The sequence below is a fragment of the Hippocampus zosterae genome, chromosome 1 (genome assembly GCF_025434085.1).
Source record: "Hippocampus zosterae strain Florida chromosome 1, ASM2543408v3, whole genome shotgun sequence".
NCBI classification, from domain to species: domain Eukaryota; kingdom Metazoa; phylum Chordata; class Actinopteri; order Syngnathiformes; family Syngnathidae; genus Hippocampus; species Hippocampus zosterae.
The window spans coordinates 14,402,376-14,424,478 of record NC_067451.1 but is presented as its reverse complement, the minus strand read 5'-3'; the positions used below and the strand labels follow the sequence as shown (position 1 = coordinate 14,424,478).

General features: G+C 42.6%; 1 protein-coding gene across 4 annotated transcripts; it reads left to right on the top strand.

The window, feature by feature from the left end:
- Positions 1–190: 190 nt before the first annotated feature.
- On the top strand, positions 191–19,903 carry ints6l (integrator complex subunit 6 like). 4 transcript variants are annotated; one of them, XM_052079578.1, is made up of 18 exons: positions 196–497; positions 623–700; positions 7,509–7,658; positions 9,450–9,539; positions 9,658–9,841; positions 10,008–10,136; positions 10,449–10,612; positions 11,506–11,658; positions 11,821–11,953; positions 12,200–12,294; positions 12,394–12,504; positions 13,797–14,012; positions 14,091–14,217; positions 14,304–14,446; positions 15,344–15,575; positions 15,943–16,323; positions 17,081–17,174; positions 18,039–19,903. In XM_052079578.1, exons 1-18 carry the CDS (start codon positions 387–389, stop codon positions 18,139–18,141), a joined length of 2,694 nt encoding a protein of 897 aa, XP_051935538.1. In that variant the 5' UTR covers positions 196–386; the 3' UTR covers positions 18,142–19,903. The 4 variants fall into 4 exon arrangements, 3 of the variants coding, with proteins under 3 accessions (XP_051935562.1, XP_051935548.1, XP_051935538.1); XM_052079588.1 differs by lacking the exons at positions 15,344–15,575; positions 15,943–16,323; positions 17,081–17,174; positions 18,039–19,903 and having other exon boundaries at positions 194–497; positions 13,797–14,016; positions 14,304–14,450; XR_007964709.1 differs by lacking the exons at positions 12,200–12,294; positions 12,394–12,504; positions 13,797–14,012; ... (4 more) ...; positions 17,081–17,174; positions 18,039–19,903 and having other exon boundaries at positions 192–497; positions 10,489–10,612.
- Positions 19,904–22,103: the final 2,200 nt, after the last annotated feature.

The following is a 22,103-nucleotide window of genomic DNA, read 5'->3' as shown; positions in this document are numbered from 1 at the left end:
GACAAACCACAATTACTGTGTAGTACACAGTTCTATTTGTATAGCACGAACACGACCACGTCAATCGCGTTACTGCTGCTCGTTTATATAGATGTGGCACGTGAGGGGCGTGCCCATAGCAGGCCCGCTGAGCCAATTACGTCGTGGTGGAGGCAGGGGGCGTTCCTTTTGGTTGGGAACAGAAGTTGAACACCGCGAGCCGAGCCAGAACACTGGAAAGGCGGACAGAGGGAGGGCAGAGGCAGCGGCCCTCTTCTGGAGGGGGTGGGGGGGACTTATTATAACAAATATATACGCACGTGTGACCTGCTTGGCCGTACTATAGGTCATATGTGGATAACAGTTAATGAAAAAAAAAAGCATACAACCGCAGCTTTACATTTAAAATGCCTATTTTAGTTTTCCTGTTAGACACGTCCGCCTCTATGAATCAGCGCACTTATTTGGGTACGACGTATCTGGACATTGCTAAAGGCGCGGTTGAGGTCTTTATGAAGGTAACGAACGCTTTTACCCCGACTTTTTCCCCCTCAGCAAGTGTGCACCTTTGGCGAGCGTCGGCTTCCTTGGGCGAAATCGGTCGAAATTAATATATGTTGTTTTGGTTTTCCTTTTTTGACAGCTGCGTGCCCGAGACCCGGCTAGTAGAGGCGACAGGTACATGCTAGTTACATTCGATGATCCGCCATACGGAGTGAAGGTAATTAGCAACTGATACAATTGATACATTTGCCAGCCCAAGTTGTTTTTCTGTTCGTGGGATTTTATTGTCCGTCTGGTGCGTTGCCAGCATTCGATGGCCTTCCGGTAGCAAAACAGCGGCAATTTATTTGTTCGCGCTATCCGCAGAAGCAGAGCATCGCATCCTCCTTACATCCAGCGGACATTTTGCTTTTGTGTAGCGAAAACTCTCGGGCGTTGAGATGGAGGCGTAGAAATTTATTATCGTCCGTGACGTCACATTCGCCTCACAGTGCACTGTCCTCATTGGCAAACGAAGCCGTCAGTCATCATTAACCCTGCCCCTTGCCCTATTGGCGTATAACCATTGGACTGCAAGTTGATAAACCGCCTTCACTGGACTTGAGTGCGATGGAACAATATACTGTATGATGATTATTTTTCATACCGATACTGCGAGAACTGTGTTTCAGTACACAATCATACCTGCCCCTCCTTCACCGTCATCTCTTTCACGCATCATTGTGTGATGGATATTTCGAGGGACTCATCAGTGTTGACATATTGCATTCAAATGAATGCCCGGCAATCTCCCTAAGCGTCTGCCATTTACAATTGATGTGTCGTTAAAAAATACAATAAAAATAAGTTAATAAACACCTGGATCATGGACAAATATTAATGCAACCTGTGACACACTACAGTTCTTACAGAGCCTCTCAACATGTCATTTGTTTGACATGTTTTATAACCTGGCACCTGACTCTGTGGGTTTTCTTGCCAGATGAATTTACATCCTATCTGTTTGTGGCACCAACTGAAAGAGGTTTACAACAAAAGGACAATAGATTAACACATGTTGAAAGAGCATTCCAATGCAGTTCAATGCATATTATCACCAGGACATTGACAAATGGAACATTGAATGTTTGTTTAGCACAAACTTTGATCACAGTAATTTGGAACTGTTTCCTATTAATTTAATGAATATAATGTAATTATCCCCATCCATTATAGCCTAACAATTGTGTTGATATACAGCAGTGTTGTGTCCAAGGACCGGCAACCCGAGGCCAAGTCCATGGACTTACCTCCGAGGCAAGGCCAAGGACTTGAGAAATTTTCCGAGGCCAAGGACCAAGGACTTGCCTCCGAGGCCAAGGCCAAGGACCAAGGACTGATTTTGAAACTGAGGCCTAGCCGAGGACATGTATAAAAATATGCTATCATACCACTTGGCAGGTCCTCATGATTTGCAACACCCCTCCATTATAACCCTTTGCACTCCCTAACGCTTGAATGAAGTGTTTTTATTCAAAGAGTAGAACAGTCAGGGTACGTGTTGTATATACTGAGAGAAAAAAATAAAATCATATGGTATACTGTACATTTATGAATGAATGTTTTAGTGCAGTCGTTTCTTAATATGAAGTAAATCAACACTCAACAGGCATGACATGGCATGGAACAGAAGTTGAGAAATTACTTTGCATAGAAGTCAATCACTGACTGCAGAAAAAGCGGTAATCTCTCAGTGATAATTTTACAGTTTACCGGCAGCGAGTCCCAGGGACTCGCTGATCAGAAAAGTATGAGTCCCATTATGCATTGAGAGAGTCCCAAATTTCGAATTCTGAAAGGGTCTACTTATTCAATTGCATATGATAATAACACAAACAACAACATATGGAGTACATACAATGATAAACAAATGCTGCAAACATTTAAATAATTCAGGAGCAGGCCTGAGGATTTCAGAAATTCATGGTAACCGTTTTTCGGTGCCGTCGGATTACCCAATGGGAAACCACGATAACAAGTGTTGGGTTCCGTAAACGTTTATCATGGGAACCCATTTTTCTATTTTGACTGATATTGATAATCAAGAATTCCGAAACTCAAAAGTATAATGTTTCAAGGGTCAATGTTTGAAAACTGCATTAACAATGAACATTACATCAGCAGCTGTGTACTCCAGGTTTATTCCAAAAAATAAATGGATCAAAAACTGGTGTACTCATGTAGCACATTCAGAGTATTTTTCCAATCTCACACTGCAACGATTAATTTACTGGTAATCATTAATACAGGTAAGTATTGATGTGACTTGACATCCTCTTCCCAAGACGATGCACGTGTACTATCAATTTGACGAAAGAATTTAACACACGTCATCATTAGTTCTACCCACAGTTAATACTACACCTTGTGACGAATGTTTTATTCATAAAGTTACCACGCTACAACCAGTAAATTATAGAATAAACAATACTGTTTCATAATATTTTTCACAGCGATTAGCCTACAAATCTAATGACCAACGTGCCTCGCGTCGTATCTTGCTCTCGCGGTCTGTGCATACGTCACAGGTGATACGCCCTTTGGACGATTCATACGAAATATCAGACTAGCATTCCCATTTCTTGAATATCGTAATTAGTAGACCTTGGTGAGTTTTTTTTCTCAAACTTTCATCCGCGCGATTCCTCAGTTTGCGGACTAAAATAGCAACCCGCATGCGCACATAACGTCATCTATTGCGTCCCCCCCAACACTGAAAACAAAACGAAAGTAAATCTGAAGAAACACACTCACACACGACATCACAAACACACATTCAGGCGCAGTGAAATCGCGTTGATCACTGAGTCAACTCGTGTGTGGTGACTTTTATAGTTAAACTAATTATCGGTACCGTGAAAATGACGCCACGGAAACGACACGCTACCGGTAACGATGGTTACTGTGAAATCCTCAGACTTGCCGTAGTTTTTTTGTTTGTTTTAACTGAGACATTTCCTTGCGTCCCAAAAACGCACATTGTTTGGAACTGTGCGTCCCGTGGGTTAATTATGCGTCTAGGACGCGGGACGCAGAGGTAACGAGATGGCTGTACTCTAAACATTATTCTCTGAGTACTACTATTATTACCACTCCCACTAATACTACATTAATGATTTTAATACCTTCAACTTCACATTAATAATAAAAATAATTAAATCAACCATGATTTCAAACTATGTATTATCAATATTCATTATTCCAAACATGAGAAAGCATTCAGCAAACATAACTGGAATCGAGGAAAAGGACTCCAAATCCCAACGGCCAACCCCAAGTGAAGTGCCTCTATTATTGACTCCAGCTGTAACGCAAATTACTTAATTCAATGCCGCTCTTTACACGTTGCACTGACTGTCACCTGTCAGTGGTAGCCCCGTCCCTCTTAAAGTGCCAGATAAAGTCATCAGCATGGGTATTCCTGGATGGGTTTTGTTGGATTTCTTCATGATTTTTGCGACCCTTGGGCCCACTTTGAATCTGTGGACGAAGGATTAGAGGCTCAAATCCGTTGTGTCCGAAGACCGGCAACCCAAGGCCATGGACTTGACTGAGGACCACGAGCCGGTCCTCGAGGCCGAGGACCACGAGCCGGTCCTCGAGGCCTAGGACCGGCTCAAGGAACACATCACTGATATACAGGTTGAGTTTGAAAGTTAAAAAAAACAAATCCTGCCATTTACAGTTTTAAAAAATGTGTCTCTTGCTGGAGCTTACATTTAATAGCAAGCTACTTCTTTGCGTAGGCTTGTATTTTGTGACATTTGTAGAACTGTAGTTGTAGCTCGAGTGCCTTTGTGCAAGACACAAAGTCACATCCTCATTAATCGAATGATTACAAATAATTGGGACATAACATCCAGTTTGAATTTTCTCTTCATTATGTGGTTTTGTGCCTTGTGAGAAATGCCAAGTTCAGTTGTGGAATTGGTTTTTATCCATCTTCAGCTTCAGACAGGCACATGTGTTGCTCCAAAGCTCAAGTAGTACATTCACTATGATGAGCAACAGTCGGAACGGGCTGAAAATGAATGAAAGCTCAAGATACTGTACAAACAAACAACAAACTCACACACAAATATTTTTTTCCCCACGTATTTCCTCCTCCCAACCCTTGCGGTCGACCTGGGACCAGTTCGCTGGCTCCCGGTCGATTCTGAATGACGTATTGGGCACCGCTGCCTTAAAATCAGAGATAATTCGCTGACTAGCTTAGCACTTAGCGCCGTTGTTTGGGCATGAGTGGTTATGCAGTCATCTGATTGGTTGCTCTCTATGTTAATCAAGTAACGAGATTGATGATAGGCTGGCGGAGTACGTTCTGTGAAATTGGCGCCTTGTTTGAATGGCATCGCTGCTGCCGAGGTGTTTTCGACGCTTGTCGTGTGAAAGCCCCAGAGCCGCATTGAACTAGCCAAAGAGCCGCATGCGGCTCGCCCGCCGCGGGTTGGCCACCCCTGGTCTACAGGCTGAAAGTGAGAGCATTTTCCCCTCAGTTCTTAAATTTTGAATTTTCATACGAATTACACAGTGGAACAATGGCGTGATAAGAGAATGTGTGTGTTTTTTTGGTACTTAATCCAGTTAGCATTATTGCCAAAACAGCTGTCAATACACTTGCAAAACTAGTAAATTGCATGATTACACAGTTATTTACTATTTTCTCAATCTCAAATTTTTATCATTCTGTTGTTTTGGCACAGCATTCCAAATCATTTGCACACTCGTTTTTACACCAGTATTTTTGAATGGTGCTGTGATGCTACATGTCAGCCACACCACAGATAATGGTTTCATTGCGGATATGTTTGTACCGGTAGTTCCTTTGAAAGAGGAGGAATTTGCACGGAATGGCTCAGAATTTGCACAAAAAATGCTTTTTTTTTCTGTCCTCTTCCCTTACCCGCAGTGGCTCCTCTCTCTCCTGTGGTTGAGAGGAAAGACATTTCATCTGTGCTGTATGTTTGTACATCGAGCACATTGAACAATAAAGTGGACTTGAACTTGAACTTATGTTGTATGCACATGATTTGTGCATGGTTGATTGTAATGGAAGGACACAATTTTACTGCATGGGGCTTCTCCAATTGTGCCGTTACACAGGCAATAAATTGTTGATGTAGAAGGAGAGGGAGGCTGCTGGGCGAAAATAAAATAAAAATATTCTGTCGTCTGAATTATTGAGTGCAAGCAAGGCTTTATATGTCTACCAGCCTACACAAGGGTGTAGCTGCTGTACTGTATGCCTGGCTCAGTAGCTCAGCGTTGTGGTTCAAATGACCTAATATCATACATGCAAGCACAATGGGATTCCACCTACATCCACTTTTCCACTCTTACTCTACTCTCGCTGAACTATGCTGTAAGAAAACACGTTGACACTGGCACTTCAGGCTCTCCTCTGCCCCTCCCTTTTCAACATTGGAAGTGGTAATCTTGCAGGTCATCCTTAGATTAAGCATGAAGCTGCAGCACTGAAGTACTTGACCTCACTGGAGAAAAAGTCCAAGAGTAGCTCCACACCCACATCCTCTCCCGTAGGATTACTGTATGTGTCTATGTATCCTTCACAGAGAGAGAGAGCAGTGGGAGGTGTATTTTTGGACTCTTTTGTAGGAACTTAGACCAGTGATACCCAACCAGTGTGCTGGGGCACATTACTGTGTTGTGAGAACTCCGCCGGTGTGCCACGGGAACTTATCAAATTTCAATTAATTGATGAGAAAATAATTTATGAATCACAAATAATGTATCTGTAACTGTACTAAATCTCAACTGATTATAATCGGTCCTCGGTCCCTCACCCAAACAACCACCAACTTTACCCTCACTATAGATAACTTCACCATGTTCCCCCTCCTCTCACTGTCGCAACCTCGGGGTCCTTTTTGATAATAACCTCTCTTTCGATCAACACATCAACCAAACCACCAAAACTGCTTTCTTCCACCTCAAAAACATCCGCCCATCACTTTCTTTCAACGCTGCTCAAACCCTCATCCACGCCTTCATCACCTCCCGCCTTGACTACTGCAATAGCATTCTCTATGGTACAACCTCCAAACTCCTCAATAAACTACAGTACATCCAGAATGCCACCGCCCGCCTACTCACCCACACCCGCACTCGTGATCACATCACCCCCGTCCTTAAAAACCTCCACTGGCTCCCTGTTCCCCAGCGTATTCAATTTAAACTGCTCCTACTCACCTATAAAGCCCTTCACAATCAGGCCCCCTCCTATCTTTCCAACCTTTACCAATACACTCCTTCCCGCAATCTCCGCTCCTCAAACACAAACCTCCTCGCCATCCCCGTGACCAAGCTCAAAACCTGGGGGGACCGAGCCTTCTCTGTCGCCGCCCCCACCCTCTGGAACGCTCTACCACAACACATCCGCAACTGTACTGACCTCCAATCCTTCAAATCATCCCTAAAAACTCACCTGTTCCGCTATGCTTTTAATACCTTTTAATCTCTTTTACCAATTTTTCTTTTGTTCATCCAAATGTGCTTTTGTAAATTATGTATGCTTGTTTTAAATGCACATTTTTATCCTGTGTTTTTATGCTCTTGTAAAGTGTCTTTGAGTGAGATGAAAAGCGCTTTCAAATAAAATGTATTATTATTATTATCTATGTTGATCTTCTATTCAATGGCAAAAAGTATGAAATTGATATATTTGTTTGGTGGTGTGCCATGCGATTTTTCGAACTGGAAATATGTGCCGTGGCTCAGTAAAGGTTGGCCATCACTGACATGGACACTTCAGTGGGGATATGTCTGTGTGTATGATTGCCTATTTGAAAACATTGTCTCATCTAATGGTCTTTGTCATGTCTTGAAAAATGTTGAGTGCTTGGATATCAGTCTGTGGAAAAATCTCTATTTGCCGCTTTTCTTTTGGAATAAATCCCACGTGTTACTCTGTGTTTATGTTTATTCTCACTCTACTGTGCTCAGCCTCATTGCTCTTTGTATTGCAGGCAGGGTGGAAGGAAAACCACGCCACCTTCATGTGTGAGCTGAAGAACCTGCAGGCGTCTGGGCTGACGACATTAGGCCACGCTCTTCGCACAGCCTTTGACCTGCTTAACCTTAACCGCCTTGTCTCAGGCATCGACAATTATGGCCAGGTAAAGTATGTGATGTCGTCGTCCTCTACTGCAGTGTTATTTGTTGCTTCCGGAGAAAAGTGGAAAATGTGCACAGGCGTCTTCAGAAAATGCTTGATGAAACTAATGATCAGTATTTGACTGACGTGGTCAACTAGGTTCACAGTAAATTGAGTATTTTGGTTGCAGTGGAATAAAACTGCACTGCGTCATACTGAAAGCTATTTGTTTAAATGCAGTATATTTTTGATGCTATTGATGACATGAGAAGGATTCATGCATTCTTGAAAACATGGATGGATACTATAATTGGATTACAGCCCGTGTCCTAAAACACTACTCAGTTATGATTGTCCCATTTGGAATAAATCCAATTCCTTTTCTTGAAACGCCTCCGTGGACTTAATCTCTACAGAGGCAATGTATGCTGTACAGGCAATGTGTGTTGTGGTAATGTGGCCTTCCACGTGACTCATGGTGATATCAGATGTTTAATTTTGCAGCTATTGTATTGGAAATTATTCGATTTTGCAGGTGTACTTATGCTGGCCAGTGTGTCCATAATACTTTTTTTTTTTTTTTTTACAAACTTTACACTTAGTGCGATAAATTGATTGAATTTGAGAAGAACATTTTCCCAAATCCTCTTGAACTTAGCCTGGTGCTTGAGTGAAAGATTTGATGAGCGTAAAAGCTTGTAGATAGGCTTTATTCATAGGAGACATCTAATTCTAATCCATTCCATCTGGCTTCATATTCTTCACTCCTGTCTTGCATCTCTTCCTCTGACAGGGGCCGGGTGGATTACGATGCTCAAGTAGTCACACCAGTTAAGGAGTGTGAAAATCTCCCTAAGCATTCTGTCTGTGTTGCATTAAGACAAGGCTGACCTCTGTAACACGGAGCCTCTCGAACTGTGAACATAGTAATTCTGTCACAAAGAAACAACGGCCAACTTTCATAGACAGCATTTTATTGTTTACTTGATGCTCATATATTTATCGATATTGTTCCAACAGTCCCCATGTCAACTTGGAATCTTTTTAGAATCGATTATCTTATCGACTATTCCATCAAATAATCACAATCGGATGGGTTTTCCTTGCCCCCCAACCCTAGTTGAGAAATCTTTCCTGCCAATGTGCCTTTGCACATCATTGCAAATAAGACTTAAGTTTGTTAAAGTTGTTGTAAGTTATTAAAACTATCATGACAATAATAGTCAACAATTTCTTTGAAATTCATTTGTGCAAAAACTTGGAAAACCTTGATCAGAACCTTTCTTGAGCCATTCCCATTAAAAAAATAAATAAATGATGACGGCAATTGACGTTGACGGCGCTCTTCATAAGGATTCCTGCTGTAGGCATTTCAGGTGAAAGCATTCAAATGGTTCACAGGCATGTCACTTTGTTCACAGGCAGCAAGCTATAGTACGCTAAGTTTAGCTTTCTTGCATATTTCAAACTTTCCACATCTTAACCCTGATATCTACAAGCAACACCGTCATGGCTGAAAGATGTGATGGATTGTTGAATTGCTAACACAGCATTGTATAAAGTGTGCCAGGGTTCAAATCCATGTCACGAATGGTCGCATCCTACTTGGGTATGAACGTAATCGTGGTTTGTCTCATTGTGTGTTTGACTGTTGATCATTTGAGGGTGTACACAATGCCTCTTATATGTGTCATCTTGGACAGGCTCTAACTTCCCTGGCGTCACCCTCAACAAGATAAGCAAATTGAAAATGGATGGACAGTTGAGTACTTTGTCTAAATTTGTAGATGACTCTGGGATGTTTCCTTCTTAGGGCCGTAACCCCTTCTTCCTCGAGCCTTCCGTAATCATCACGATCACTGATGGCAACAAACTCACACACAGCTCTGGTGTCCCAGAGGAGGTAAAAAAAATCCCCCAAAACAGCAATAATGCGTTGCTATGTTCTACTTGGCACCACTGAAGCCAGCATGTGATCTGAAATGTGCATATGTCATAAGCTTCGTTTTGCCCCTGTGCAGCTGCACCTTCCTCTGAACTCACCTCTGGCCGGCAGCGAGCTAACCAAAGAGCCCTTCCGTTGGGACCAGAGGTTGTTCGCGCTGGTACTTCGTCTCCCTGGAGCAGCGACTGCAGACAACGAGCAACTTGGCAGCGTCCCCACCGATGAGTCCGCCATCACCCAAATGTGTGAAGTCACAGGAGGTTGACACTCACATACTCTTTTGTTGTCTTCAAAGAGATTTTTTGGGGACGGGGTTGTATTTGTATGCAGTGATGGCTGTTTGAAAGTGCTCTATAAATACTGTTGACTTGACTTTTCTATTCGCTCTATGTTAGAAGCACATACAGTTTTCTGTTTTTGTCTCAGGGCGATCGTACTGCGTGCGAACACAAAGAATGCTGAACCAGTGTCTCGAGTCACTTGTCCAAAAAGTTCAAAGTGGTGTTGTCATTAACTTTGAGAAAAGTGGGCCAGATCCCCCTCTTCTTGGGGAAGGTGAGTTACTTATTGATCCACACTTCATCCTACTAAAAGCCGTTTCTCTCTCCTTGAATTGTTTTACTGTAACAGAAACAACTTTTACACATCTTATCAATAGCAACGTATTAATCTTGTGCAGAACCGTCCATGGTGTGTGACGCACAACTACAAATTTAGTTTGAGTGGCTGTGAGATTTTTTTTTCCCCCTTCATAACACTAATGGCATGGAAAGATCTCTTGTTTCCGGAAAATTCAGTGTAAAACATCCATAACCACGGATTAACATGAAATATTTTGACCAAACAATGGCCTCTTTTATTTTGAAGACAACTCAGTGGAGTCAAGCCGCTCTGTGTCGTCCTTCAGTCCACAGCTGTGGCACAGTTGCCACAAACTCATATATGTGCGACCCAACCCCAAAACAGGGGTGCCAGTTGGGCATTGGCCCATACCAGAGTCTTTCTGGCCGGACCAGAACTCTCCTACGCTGGTGAGTAAAGAACTGAGAGCGGAACTTTTTTTTCTTCTGTGGTGGAATTTTCCTGCTGATATTGCATCTGTCAAGAACGAACTTGTTTGTCGAATCATACATGCAACTCCGATGTCTCACTGTGAGCTGTTAAATTTTTAATTTTCTCGTTCCACTTACAGCGGCTACAACTTTGGTTAGACTGTAGAGTTTAGTGAGGTGCTCTCCAAAAGCGAAAAATAATAATAATAAATGTTCTGAACATTCAAATGGTGAGAAATAATTTCACATTATATTTGGATATATATTGTCATTGATTATAAGGCAGTGTACTGTACATTTAGTTTTTGTAATATTTAGCTCCTCTGCCATGTTGTGCAACTATCTATTTACCCATTTTCTCAAGGGGTTCTCCTCATTAGGGTCACGGTTGAGCTGAGGTACCCCAGCTATTCTCAGGCGGTTACCTACAAACAACCATTCACACTTACCTTCACATCTTTGAGTCATTTTAAGTCTTTGGGGAACTTAAGGAATAACTACTTTTGGAATGTGAGGGGAAAGCTGGAGTACCTGGAGAAAGCCCACGCAAGTACGGGGACAACATGAAAACTACACAGGAATTTGAGAGCTTGGATTCTCACCCAGAACCTCACAATTTTTGGGCACACACTTTGTCACCGTGCATCTTCCTGCAAACTACAACCACAAAGTTAAATAGATTGTTCAATTACTAGTTCTTGAAGTGTGTCAGTCAAAGCTGAACAATACTATCTCTGCATCCGTAGCTTTTTCTACTCCTCCTGGGTTGGATGCTATTGTGTGCAGGTGTACCTATTGTTGTGGCCTGTGAATGTATTGCACTTGTCCTCGCCACAGAAAATTTTTATTGAAACTGAATTCCCTGCTCTCAGCCCCCTCGCACTGCCCATCCTGTGGTGCGTTTCTCCTGTGTGGACTGTGAGCCAATGGTGATAGACAAGCTTCCGTTTGACAAATACGAACTGGAGCCCTCGCCTCTCACCCAATACATTCTGGAAAGGAAGTCTCCACACATGTGCTGGCAGGTAGGTATTCACACGCAAATCTGTCGGATCAAGCGCCGAAACAATAAATTCACAATCAAAGCATCACGTGTGTCTTGTGATCTGATGCACACATATGCGTTGGCACAATCGTGCTTGACTTCATATGAAATAATAACACATTCCTCCACCCTCTTGCCTCAGGTGTTTGTGAGCAGCAGCGGGAAGCAAAGTGACCTGGGCCAGCCTTTTGGTTACCTTAAAGCCAGCACCACTCTCACTTGTGTGAACCTCTTTGTCATGCCTTATAACTACCCAGTGCTCCTCCCACTCCTTGGTGAGACATACTTTTTAATTTTGTAATGGTATCCAAACTCCTGGGTTATTTAGTGTGAGCTGGTTTTAATCATGTGGAGCATTAGGCATTACATTTTATTCAGACATCATTTGCAGTCAACATTCACCTACAGAACATTGTTGTAGCGGAGAGAGATCAATATCCCATACCCGCAACAGCCTTAACTGTATATGAGGAACTGAAGGTCAATTGGGCTGCTCAGTGCTCTTTATTTTCTGCTCTCAGACGACTTGTTCAAAGTGCACAAATTAAAACCAAACCTCAAGTGGCGACAAGCCTTGGAGATGTACCTAAAGACGATGCCCCCGTACTACCTCTTGGTAAGTCACTGTCAGCCCTTCTGCGGCTTACGTGTAATTTTATTGCTGTTGTTCTTGCAAAAAATAACATCTTGAATTTTCTCTGATGTCTTTTGACAGCCTTTGAAAAAAGCCTTGAGGATGATGGGGGCACCAAATTTAATAGGAGACAGCATGGACTGTGGTCTGAGTTTCAGTGTCATCTCTTATCTGAAAAAGCTCAGCCAGCAGGTAAACATACCATGCCTACAGGATCCCTTCGTCTTACGTCAGTCGTGTGAAAGCTGCAGATGGCCGATGGTAGACAGTTGTTCCCCAACACTTTAACTAGGGGTGGCACTGTCAAGGTTGAATTTAATCAGGAAACTGGGCCACCTCCAATTTGTTTGAACTTTGATTTTTTTTTGCTGTATAAATAATCGAAAGCAGATGAATCTCCTCTAGGTTCAATATTGTTAGCCAATGGAACTTTACTGTCTCCAGGAGGCAAACACCTGTTTGACACAATCAAACATAGAGGAAGGGGGGATGTGGACAGGGATAATACATTTTCATAAATACATCAATTATAGTCAATACATAGTTGTCATCATGTTATATGGAGTGCAACCTCGGATCTAACCCCTGATTTAAATGCTCAGCAGCTCTTGGGACGGACGGTCTCTGGTACAGTGCCATGAAAAAGCAATTGCCCCTTTCTTGATTTCTGTGTTCTTTGCATATTTATCACACAGAAAGGTCTCAGTGCACCAAACCAATTTTAATATCACACAGAGACAAACCAAGGAATTACAAAATGCAGTTTTGCCAATTTTATTCATCAAGGCGGGAAAAAAAAATCCAAACTAACCTGTCCCGATGTGAAAAGGTAATTGCTCAGTGAACCTCCTAATGGCTTGTACCACCCTTGGCAGCAATAACTAAAATCAAGCAATTTCCTTGATTATAATGATAATTAGTGATGAATCTTTCACATCACAGAATTTTTTTGCCTGGTTAAAGACGACAAAAAAAAACATAATTCCATTTCATAATAAATGGCCAACTGATTTTCTTTTTATACTTAAAATTGAACTGTGCAGAGCAATACACAATTTTTTCCTCTCTACAAACATTAACAAGAATTTAAGTGAATCTCTCCCCAAATATTTTGGTCTATGAGACGAAGTGATACCAGAAGCACAGTAGAAATTTTGCAGGCTGAAACAACTCACTTAAGTCTGAACGTGTAGAGCTACCAATGTGAAGTAAAAATATTCTGACCGACAAAGACATTAAACCTACTCACAAATACATCCATCCATCCATTTTCCGAACCGCTATAATATTTCAGGCTTATTCAGTTTTTCAGCACATAACTGTGGATGTGAGTTGGTTCAAAAATATGGCACAGGTCAAATCTGCGGGGAACACAGGCTGTTTTCATGCAATTTTTATTTGATTTGGTCGAGTGTTATCAATGACAGCATATTTGGTTTCTGAATACCAACCTGTTAAATTAAGCTTTTCCATCTTTCATCAAGGCAAAGATCGAATCTGAGCGCTTCATCGTATCTGTGGGGAAGAAGGCACCACAAGAAACTGGCATAAGGGTGAAGAACCACTCCAACTCATTGTCTCTGGCCCACCGGCGAGATTTTAAGCAGCTACTACATGGAATCACTGGGGAGGGTCCACTTCGTATGGTGGACATCAACTTAAAGGAGTTTTCTGGATTCCAAATCGCCCTGCTCAACAAGGCAGGTGGAGGACAACATGTCCCTGTACTAAATACTTGTTTTACTTGTGTGGAATAATGAAACGTGTCTACTTTCCAGGATGTAAAGCCTCAAGCTTATCGAAACGCCTACGACATTCCCAGACGGAATCTTCTGGATCAGCTCACTCGAATGCGGTCGAATTTACTGCGGACTTCACAAAAACTAATCAGAGGACAGGATGAAGGTATGTTGCATCGCATTTTAGAAACCATATAACACTTTCACAAAGCCTACGCAACCTAATGAGTTTGAATGTACTGTACTTGTTAGATTACCTGCACAGTATCCCAGTGGCTCAGATGGGAAACTACCAGGAGTACCTGAAGATGATGCCGTCTCCTCTGAGAGAAATCGACCCCGATCAACCGAAACGATTGCACACCTTCGGGAATCCTTTCAAGCAGGATAAGAAGGTAGTAACAAAACATGGGCATACACTGTTTGGTACCCTGCAATCGGTCGGCGACCGGCCCAGGCTCTACTCTGCCTCTCGCCCAGAGTCAGCTCATTTAGGACACAGCTCATGCACACACCTGAGGATACGGTGGCTATATGAACCTAGATTTTGTAGGCTTTTTCAAAGATTTCCTGATCAAAACTTCATGAGGTTTCATACATTCATTTATGAGAAACTGGTCAAAATTCACACCAAGTCTGAATGTGAAGGTGGTGACCAGTCCAGGATGTACCCCACCTCTCATCCCAGAACCTGATGAGGACAAGTACTGTCCAATATTTATGGGGGCCGGGGGGTGTTCTGTGGTCTGGCGAGTCCACATTTCAAATTGTTTTGGAAAGCTTCAACAATTAGTGTCCTCAGTTCCCATTGTTTATTGAATGTTATTGAAAGAAAAGGCGATGTAACACGGTGATAATGACGCTGTCCCAGCTTTTTTGGAACTTGCTGTAGCCATAACTTTCAAAGTTAATAATTATTTGCTGAAAGAATAAAGTTTAACGGTTTGAACATTAAATATCTTGTTTTTGTAGTGCATTCAATTAAATATAGGTTGCATGTGATTTGTAAATTATTGTAGTTTATTTACAACATCTATTTACAACATCCCAACTTCATTGCATTTGGGTTTGTAACATAAAAAATCTGGTTTGCTAAGACTGGTTTGACTGTAGGCTCCAGTTACATTTTGTTTCCTGGTTCCCAGATGTAATTTTTGCGATTCAGGATGATGTTTGTGCTTGGTCATAGATGTGCACTCATTCCACTTGATGTAATCAAGACTTGGCGGATGTCTGTGCTTTTCTGTATTCTTGCCAGCCAGTTCAAGTGTTTGCCCCATGTGTTTTCCCAGGGAATGATGATCGACGAGGCCGATGAGTTTGTCTTGGGCCCTCAAAACAAGAAAAGGGCAAATTCCAGTGACGCAAATGCAGGTGCCACTTTGAAGAGAAGGCGGAGCATGTCACCGTTGCTACGACGGCCCCAGACTGCACCAGTCAACACCAACCACATTCTGATTGGAAAGAGTCCAGTTGGAGGTCAAGGGCAACCAAATCTCCTGAAAGTAATACCGCAGCACAAAGGTACGACTTCAGTGGTAATAGTGTCAAAAAGAGCTGAATTTGTACTTTCACTTGCGGACCCGGTGCAAGGCTGAGAGGCCAAGCCGTTGATGGAGGAACTCAGCCCCAGGGTGATATCTTGGAAATCAGCCACACTGTCATTCCCCAATCAGACAAAACTCAGAATGACTCGCTTACAGACACATTTTTATAAATGCAAAGATAAGAAAAGATATACTTGTTTGTGTACTTCCAACATTGATGGCTGTGCTGTGCCGGCACGCCAGAAACCATCAAAAAGGGAGATAGGCAATTACCATTGGGAAGTCATCTCGGCCACATGCATTTCAAAAGACAAATAAACATACCGTATGACTATTTTCTTTAGGGCTGGATGGCAATGTGGTGGTCACGGAGAGTAATGGTGATGTTATTCTCGGGCCTGAGTCCGGGGACATTTGGCCCTGTGAGGAGGACCCTGTGACAGGAACGCAACCTTCGCTCAGCTTGGAGGGAAAAGCCACACTAGAAAGAGTGGATCAGAGGGAGGAGGTTAACATGACCAAGGAGAAACCAGTGGTCCAGGACGGTCAAGAGGAGCAGTCACTTGAGGAGCGATACAACTGTGAGCGGCTGAGTCCACAGAGCCAGTTAGAGAGTGCAGTTCCTGAGCCAGCAGTGCTGGAGACCATATTCATACCGCCACTAGATGGCAGTCAAGCAGAACTGCGAACGCGGGTCATCAAGGAGGTCCGCAAACCTGGCCGAAGTGAGTAAGAACCAGTCAAGTATAGCTTGCAAAAACCGACCCGTTCTGATGAACACAATATGACAATACTGTAGCTATTTAGTAATATTATCACTTTAGAGCAGTCGTTCTTAACCTTGTTGAAGGTTCATATGCACATTCACCGAACCCTTCATTCGTGAAAAATAAAAAGTGCTCCTTCAGTTTTGAGTTGCTCAACTTGGCATGACAACTCATGCAGATAAGACACTGACTCCCATCATTTTGCCTGATGCATGTGAATCCATGTTGTAAATATGAGTCCGATGTTGTTTTTATTTTATTTTTTTTGCTCGACATAGTTAGCATGTATTAAAACATTTCTTTAAAAAAAAAATCACACAACGTACTATCGCGACAGTCACTCGTTGACGACTAAGTGAACAACATTTCCGGCAGCACTGATTGGACAAGCGATGTAATGTGATCATCTGTCGCGGGCGTGTCATAACTAATTAACATGTTGAGTCGGGTGTGTCTTAACCTCCAAGGCAAAGGCGAACTGTTGAACCCCGGAGACCGATTCAACGAACCCCTGGGGTTCAATCGAACCCAGGTTGAGAACCACTGCTTTAGAGCAAATCACAAACCATGCATTGTCCGTTTTTCTGGCTTTTTTTTTTTTTTTACAAAGTAAGGCAGCACATTTTCCGAAAGGTCTCAACTGACCATCACTGTGACTTGAGACATTATTTGCTGTTGACTCAACTTTGATTCTTGTCTTTGTTCCCTTCACCAGACTTTGAGGCAATACTAGAACTACTGCAGCAGGTCAAAGGGCCGGTCAATATCCAGCGCTACTTTATCCAACATGCCATTAAAGAGGCCTCCAGGTAAGAAATAGTTGAGCAGCGCGTTGCTCCTCTTGCACTGTTGCCATAAAGCACGCATGCACATTCAAATACACATGGAGAAAACCAAATATACCTGACCAAAATGACGAAAGGAATGTACATTGACAACATTTAAATACATTAACAACAGATCCTTAAAAACATCTAAATGTAAAGAAACAAATGTAGAGGTTTCCAAAATTACTGAAAGGTCACACTGTGAAATTAAGTTTAAAATGTTTAAAATACCTCAAACAAAGAAAGAGTCCTTCACTTCACTTCTGTTGGAAGCTTATTCTTTTTTGCATGCAGCATAACAGCTCAATGCTGCTTCACCATGTTTGCATTGAACTGTGCTGGGCTCCACTAACTCACCCAAGGCTGCAGACCTCAGAGCCCTGCTGGGTTTATAATCAATCAGGCCTTCTCAAATGTATTCGGCATCCAAAGGTGTGTGCTAACTTCCAGTTCAGATACATTTAAATGTGATTGGTTAATTCTAAACACAGCCACATCCCCCGTTCAAAGATGGTATCCGCGCTTATGCTACTAGTGAAGTGCTAGATTTTGGCTGGTAGACTGTTAGAATATGACTCATTACGAGTACAGCTAACATGCACTTGTCAACTAGTTCTGACTTTTGCCTCACTAGTTGTTCGACTAATACACCTGTCATTTTACTAGTACAGTATCTTTTATTGTCTTACTAGTGAGAACAGAAAGCATACTGTTTCATGGACCTCAAGCTGCCGATCAAGAATGTTGGATAACTTTTTAACGTTTTGCCGTACGTGCATCAAGCCGCCTTTGATTAGTCCATCGGAGTTTCATTCCTCTCCCCTCTCTCTTAACAATCTCATCCAGGTTCAAGAAGCGGATGCTGATCCAGCAGTTAGAGCTGACCCTCGTCAAGCTAGACGAAAAGCATGGGACACCGTCACAGCCTCCCAGTGATCTTGGCAGTTGAGGAACGTCAGCTGCGCTGTGTGTCGCCATGGACAACACAAGAGTGAGACGCCAAAAAAGGACAAGCATAGGACAAAAGCACTTCGATGAGAACGGTCCACATGATGTTATGTCACGTCCTGTTGGCTTATCTGCATGACAGATTCATTGGGGATAAGTTGAGCGACTTTATGAATATAATCCTCTTCATCGTGACAGATGACATCCACAATCATCCACTCGACAAACACTCCGCCATACACGCAATAAGCCATAAAACGTCCTCAAATGGCAGCGCAAAGCTTTCTTCAGCTGGTCTGAAGTGTGCTTCTGAAGCTCAAATCGCTGTTTTGAAAACAGTCATTCATGAGCTCCTATTGCCACTGCCACGACTGCTCTTTCCCCATCTCTGTTACTGATATGTGTGCATCTGCAATTCTTTGATGTGAAAGCAATATACAGTGTGTGTGTGTATACCATATATATATATATATAATGTATGTATGTTCGATTCCGGCTCCAGCCTCCCCATGTGGAGTTTGTATGTTCTTCCCATGCATGGCAGGTTACACTCAAAATCGTCCCTTGGTGTGAGTGTGAGCGCGAATGGTTGTTCGTCTCTGTGCGATTTGCTGGCAACCAGGTTCAGGGTGTCCCCCGCCTACTGCCCAAAGTCAAAGGTACTGCTGAGGTCAGGATTATTGTCCCATTGAATTTCAATTATCTCTGCATTAAGGTCAATGCAAATGACCTTTGCACAATTGGAATGTTTTATGTAATGTAAAAAACATCATCACTCAAAAATGTCTATTGTGCAACCTTTTGGGCACAATGACTCAACACATAGCTCTCTAATGTCCTGTTAAAACTGCATTCCAGTCGTGTCTTTCGGTTTATTTTCAGCACACTTTCTGGCTTGGCTGATTTTAACTCGCTGTCGGTTTTTAACGAGATTTGGGCCAGTCCTTCTTAGCTATGAAGTGTCCTCTAAAAATCACTTACTAAGCAGCTCAGTCATTTGAAAATATTCAGTTCAGTGCAGGAAGCAAGACTGCAAGACAACCTTGACCATATTATACGAAGGATGGTGTTATTTTAATCTTTGGTTTTATGTGGCCGCCACGCAATAAGATCAGAACTCAAATTTATTCGTTAGTTCTGGCTTTTCAAATATTGTACTTGTATGGCAAAAGTAGTATTGCACCCCTGGAATCAGGCAGAGCATTTTTTTATCCGTAAAACTTTGTAATTGACACAATTGTTTTTGCAAAACGTTATCACTTTTTGGGTAGTTTTGGTCGACAATTAAAATTGCAAACATGATATTGCTGGATACTGCATTTTATACATTTTTTTCCCCCATTCCACATCGTGAGACGATATTTAGTAACTTCAGACTAATTGTGCTCTGATTGTACAAGATTAATTCATTTGCAATTATTTCTGTTCAGTTCTTCTCTATGAGAAGTTCAGAGAAGCTCAACCATCCTGACATGACGACACAATCTCACAAATGTATTTAAAAAAACATCTTAAGATTTACAAACACCCCGACTGGGGATGTTTTTGTCCTCATTTGACATGCTGCAATCAAACAACATGCAATAGTGTTTTGAGAGCTTGGAAATGATGGACACAGATGTTCGAAAGTGACAATATATCAGTGTTAGAGGGTGTATGGTGATGGAACGCAGAGAAGTCCCCCTCTCCTTTGCAGTCACAAAGTTTTCTTACAGCCGTCTGTGTCCATCATCGAGAGCACACAGGCACACGTTTTACAGTGTCGCTCTCTGGGAGATTACACAGATTTCAAGGAAATTGAACATAACCGTAACCACTGACCTAAAAAATCCCATCTGGCATTGTAAGTCCCTAAAACGTGCCAAGTCGCGAGCGCACACTTCTCCCCCCCCCCCCCCCCCCCCCCCCACCCCCCCCCCCCAATGACTGTCTCCTCTGACTGGCATTGTGACAGCGTCATTTGAAAGAATTTGTGCATCTGTGCGGCCTCGGCTGACGGTTACATCTGCTGCAGTGATGACGTAACAACTCCCTCCTTTGTTTTCATGACCAATGTTCACTACTGTTTCATGTTCATAAGCAGACTGATTATTTTTGTGAATTTGTTCATTTCAGAGGAAGACAACTATTTTGAAAGGCAATTTTGTAAACTTATAGTTTTATTGAATTTTTGTACAAAACAAATAAACCAGCTCTAAGATGTGTGCATGTCGACCTGTGTGCATATTTTGACTGCTTGAGAAAAATCAAGGTTTCTAATAAAATATATTGTGTGTGTGTGCGTGTGTGTGTGTGTGCGTGTTGGTGGCGGCCCGGTAGTCCAGTGGTTAGCACGTCGGCTTCACAGTGCAGAGGTACCGGGGTTCGATTCCAGCTCCGGCCTCTCTGTGTGGAGTTTGCATGTTCTCCCCGGGCCTGCGTGGGTTTTCTCCGGGTGCTCCGGTTTCCTCCCACATTCCAAAGACATGCATGGCAGGCTGATTGGACGCTCTAAATTGTCCCTAGGTGTGAGTGTGGGCGTGGATGGTTGTTTGTCTCTGTGTGCCCTGCGATTGGCTGGCAACTGATTCAGGGTGTCCCCCGTCTACTGTCCGAAGACGGCTGGGATAGGCTCCAGCACCCTCCGCGACCCTAGTGAGGATCAAGCGGTTCGGAAAATGGATGGATGGAGATATATATCCCCCCCCCCCCCCAAACCTTTTCTGGTTTGAAGAAATATTTTAGACCAGTATGGATTAAAACAAGTAAGGTTCGGGCGTAGCCTACTTTATGTATAAACCTTTCTGATAAGGAATTGCTCACCAGCTAAATATCACTACAAATATTCATAGCCTGCAAGACCAAACAATGACAACTTGCTCCCTGTCACTGTGGTCGAATTCCTTCACGAAAATGCTCCATCCTGCTCAAAGCACTAATTGGAATAAAATGTTGGCTTGAACCTGAAGTCATTCCAGTACATAGAAAATACATTGAATCCTTAAAGTGTGCCATAGTATCTGTTGCGTCACCCACCCATAAAACACAGGTTATTTTTATACATATTGCATTACATTTAGTTCATATAGTATATAAATAATATATCCAGTAATGTTCCAGGTCCCTTTCCTCTCATCAAGGGAATTGGCAACGACTGCAAGACAACATGTGAAGTTGTGGTTAGCATGTCCATCTCATAGGGGAATAACTCTCAATTCCAGTCACTGCTTCCTGTGTGGAGTTTGCCTGTTCTCCATTGTGCATTTGAGGCTTTTCTCCAGGTACTCCAGCTTCCTCCTACACTGTCTCTGGTGTTTCAAGTTAACACTCACACTTTGTCCGCTACAGCTCCTCAAGAGTCACCCATGGATGGAGAGAATACATGAGGGAGGTGATGACTGATGAAAAATAAGGATAAAAGGAAGCGTAGAAGAGGTGACTAGTGTGATCCAGAATGTGGAAATGGGATTTGGCTGTGGTTCAGTGCAGAGCAGGATCTATTCTGTGAGATAGAATGGCTGTTGGGCACCCCCCAAAATTTGGAAAAAAATCATCAGCTATTTTCCTTAACACATTTGACAGAAAGCTGATGAAATATACTAGACAATACAAACAATAATAATAATACATTTTATTTATAGGCGCCTTTCAAGACACCCAAGGACCCTTTACAATAACAAACAAATACGGGTTGAGCAGCGGCAGCCAAAACGCGCCAGCTTCGCTCAACCCGGAAGACAGAAAGAAACCACAAGGGTGGGAGAGGGGGAGAAAAAACACACGCTCAAACTACCCTCATTTTGAGGATAATTTGAGTTAGACAATAATTGCTTTCTTGACTGACTTCATTGTGCTTCAAAAAGTTGACCAATTTTAAAAGTGGCCCTATCATCCTTCCGTTTTTCTGTATGTGGCCCTCATAAGAAAAACTGGACAGTCCTGTTCTACTGGTTGCCAGCCAACCGCAGGGCATTCATAGACAAA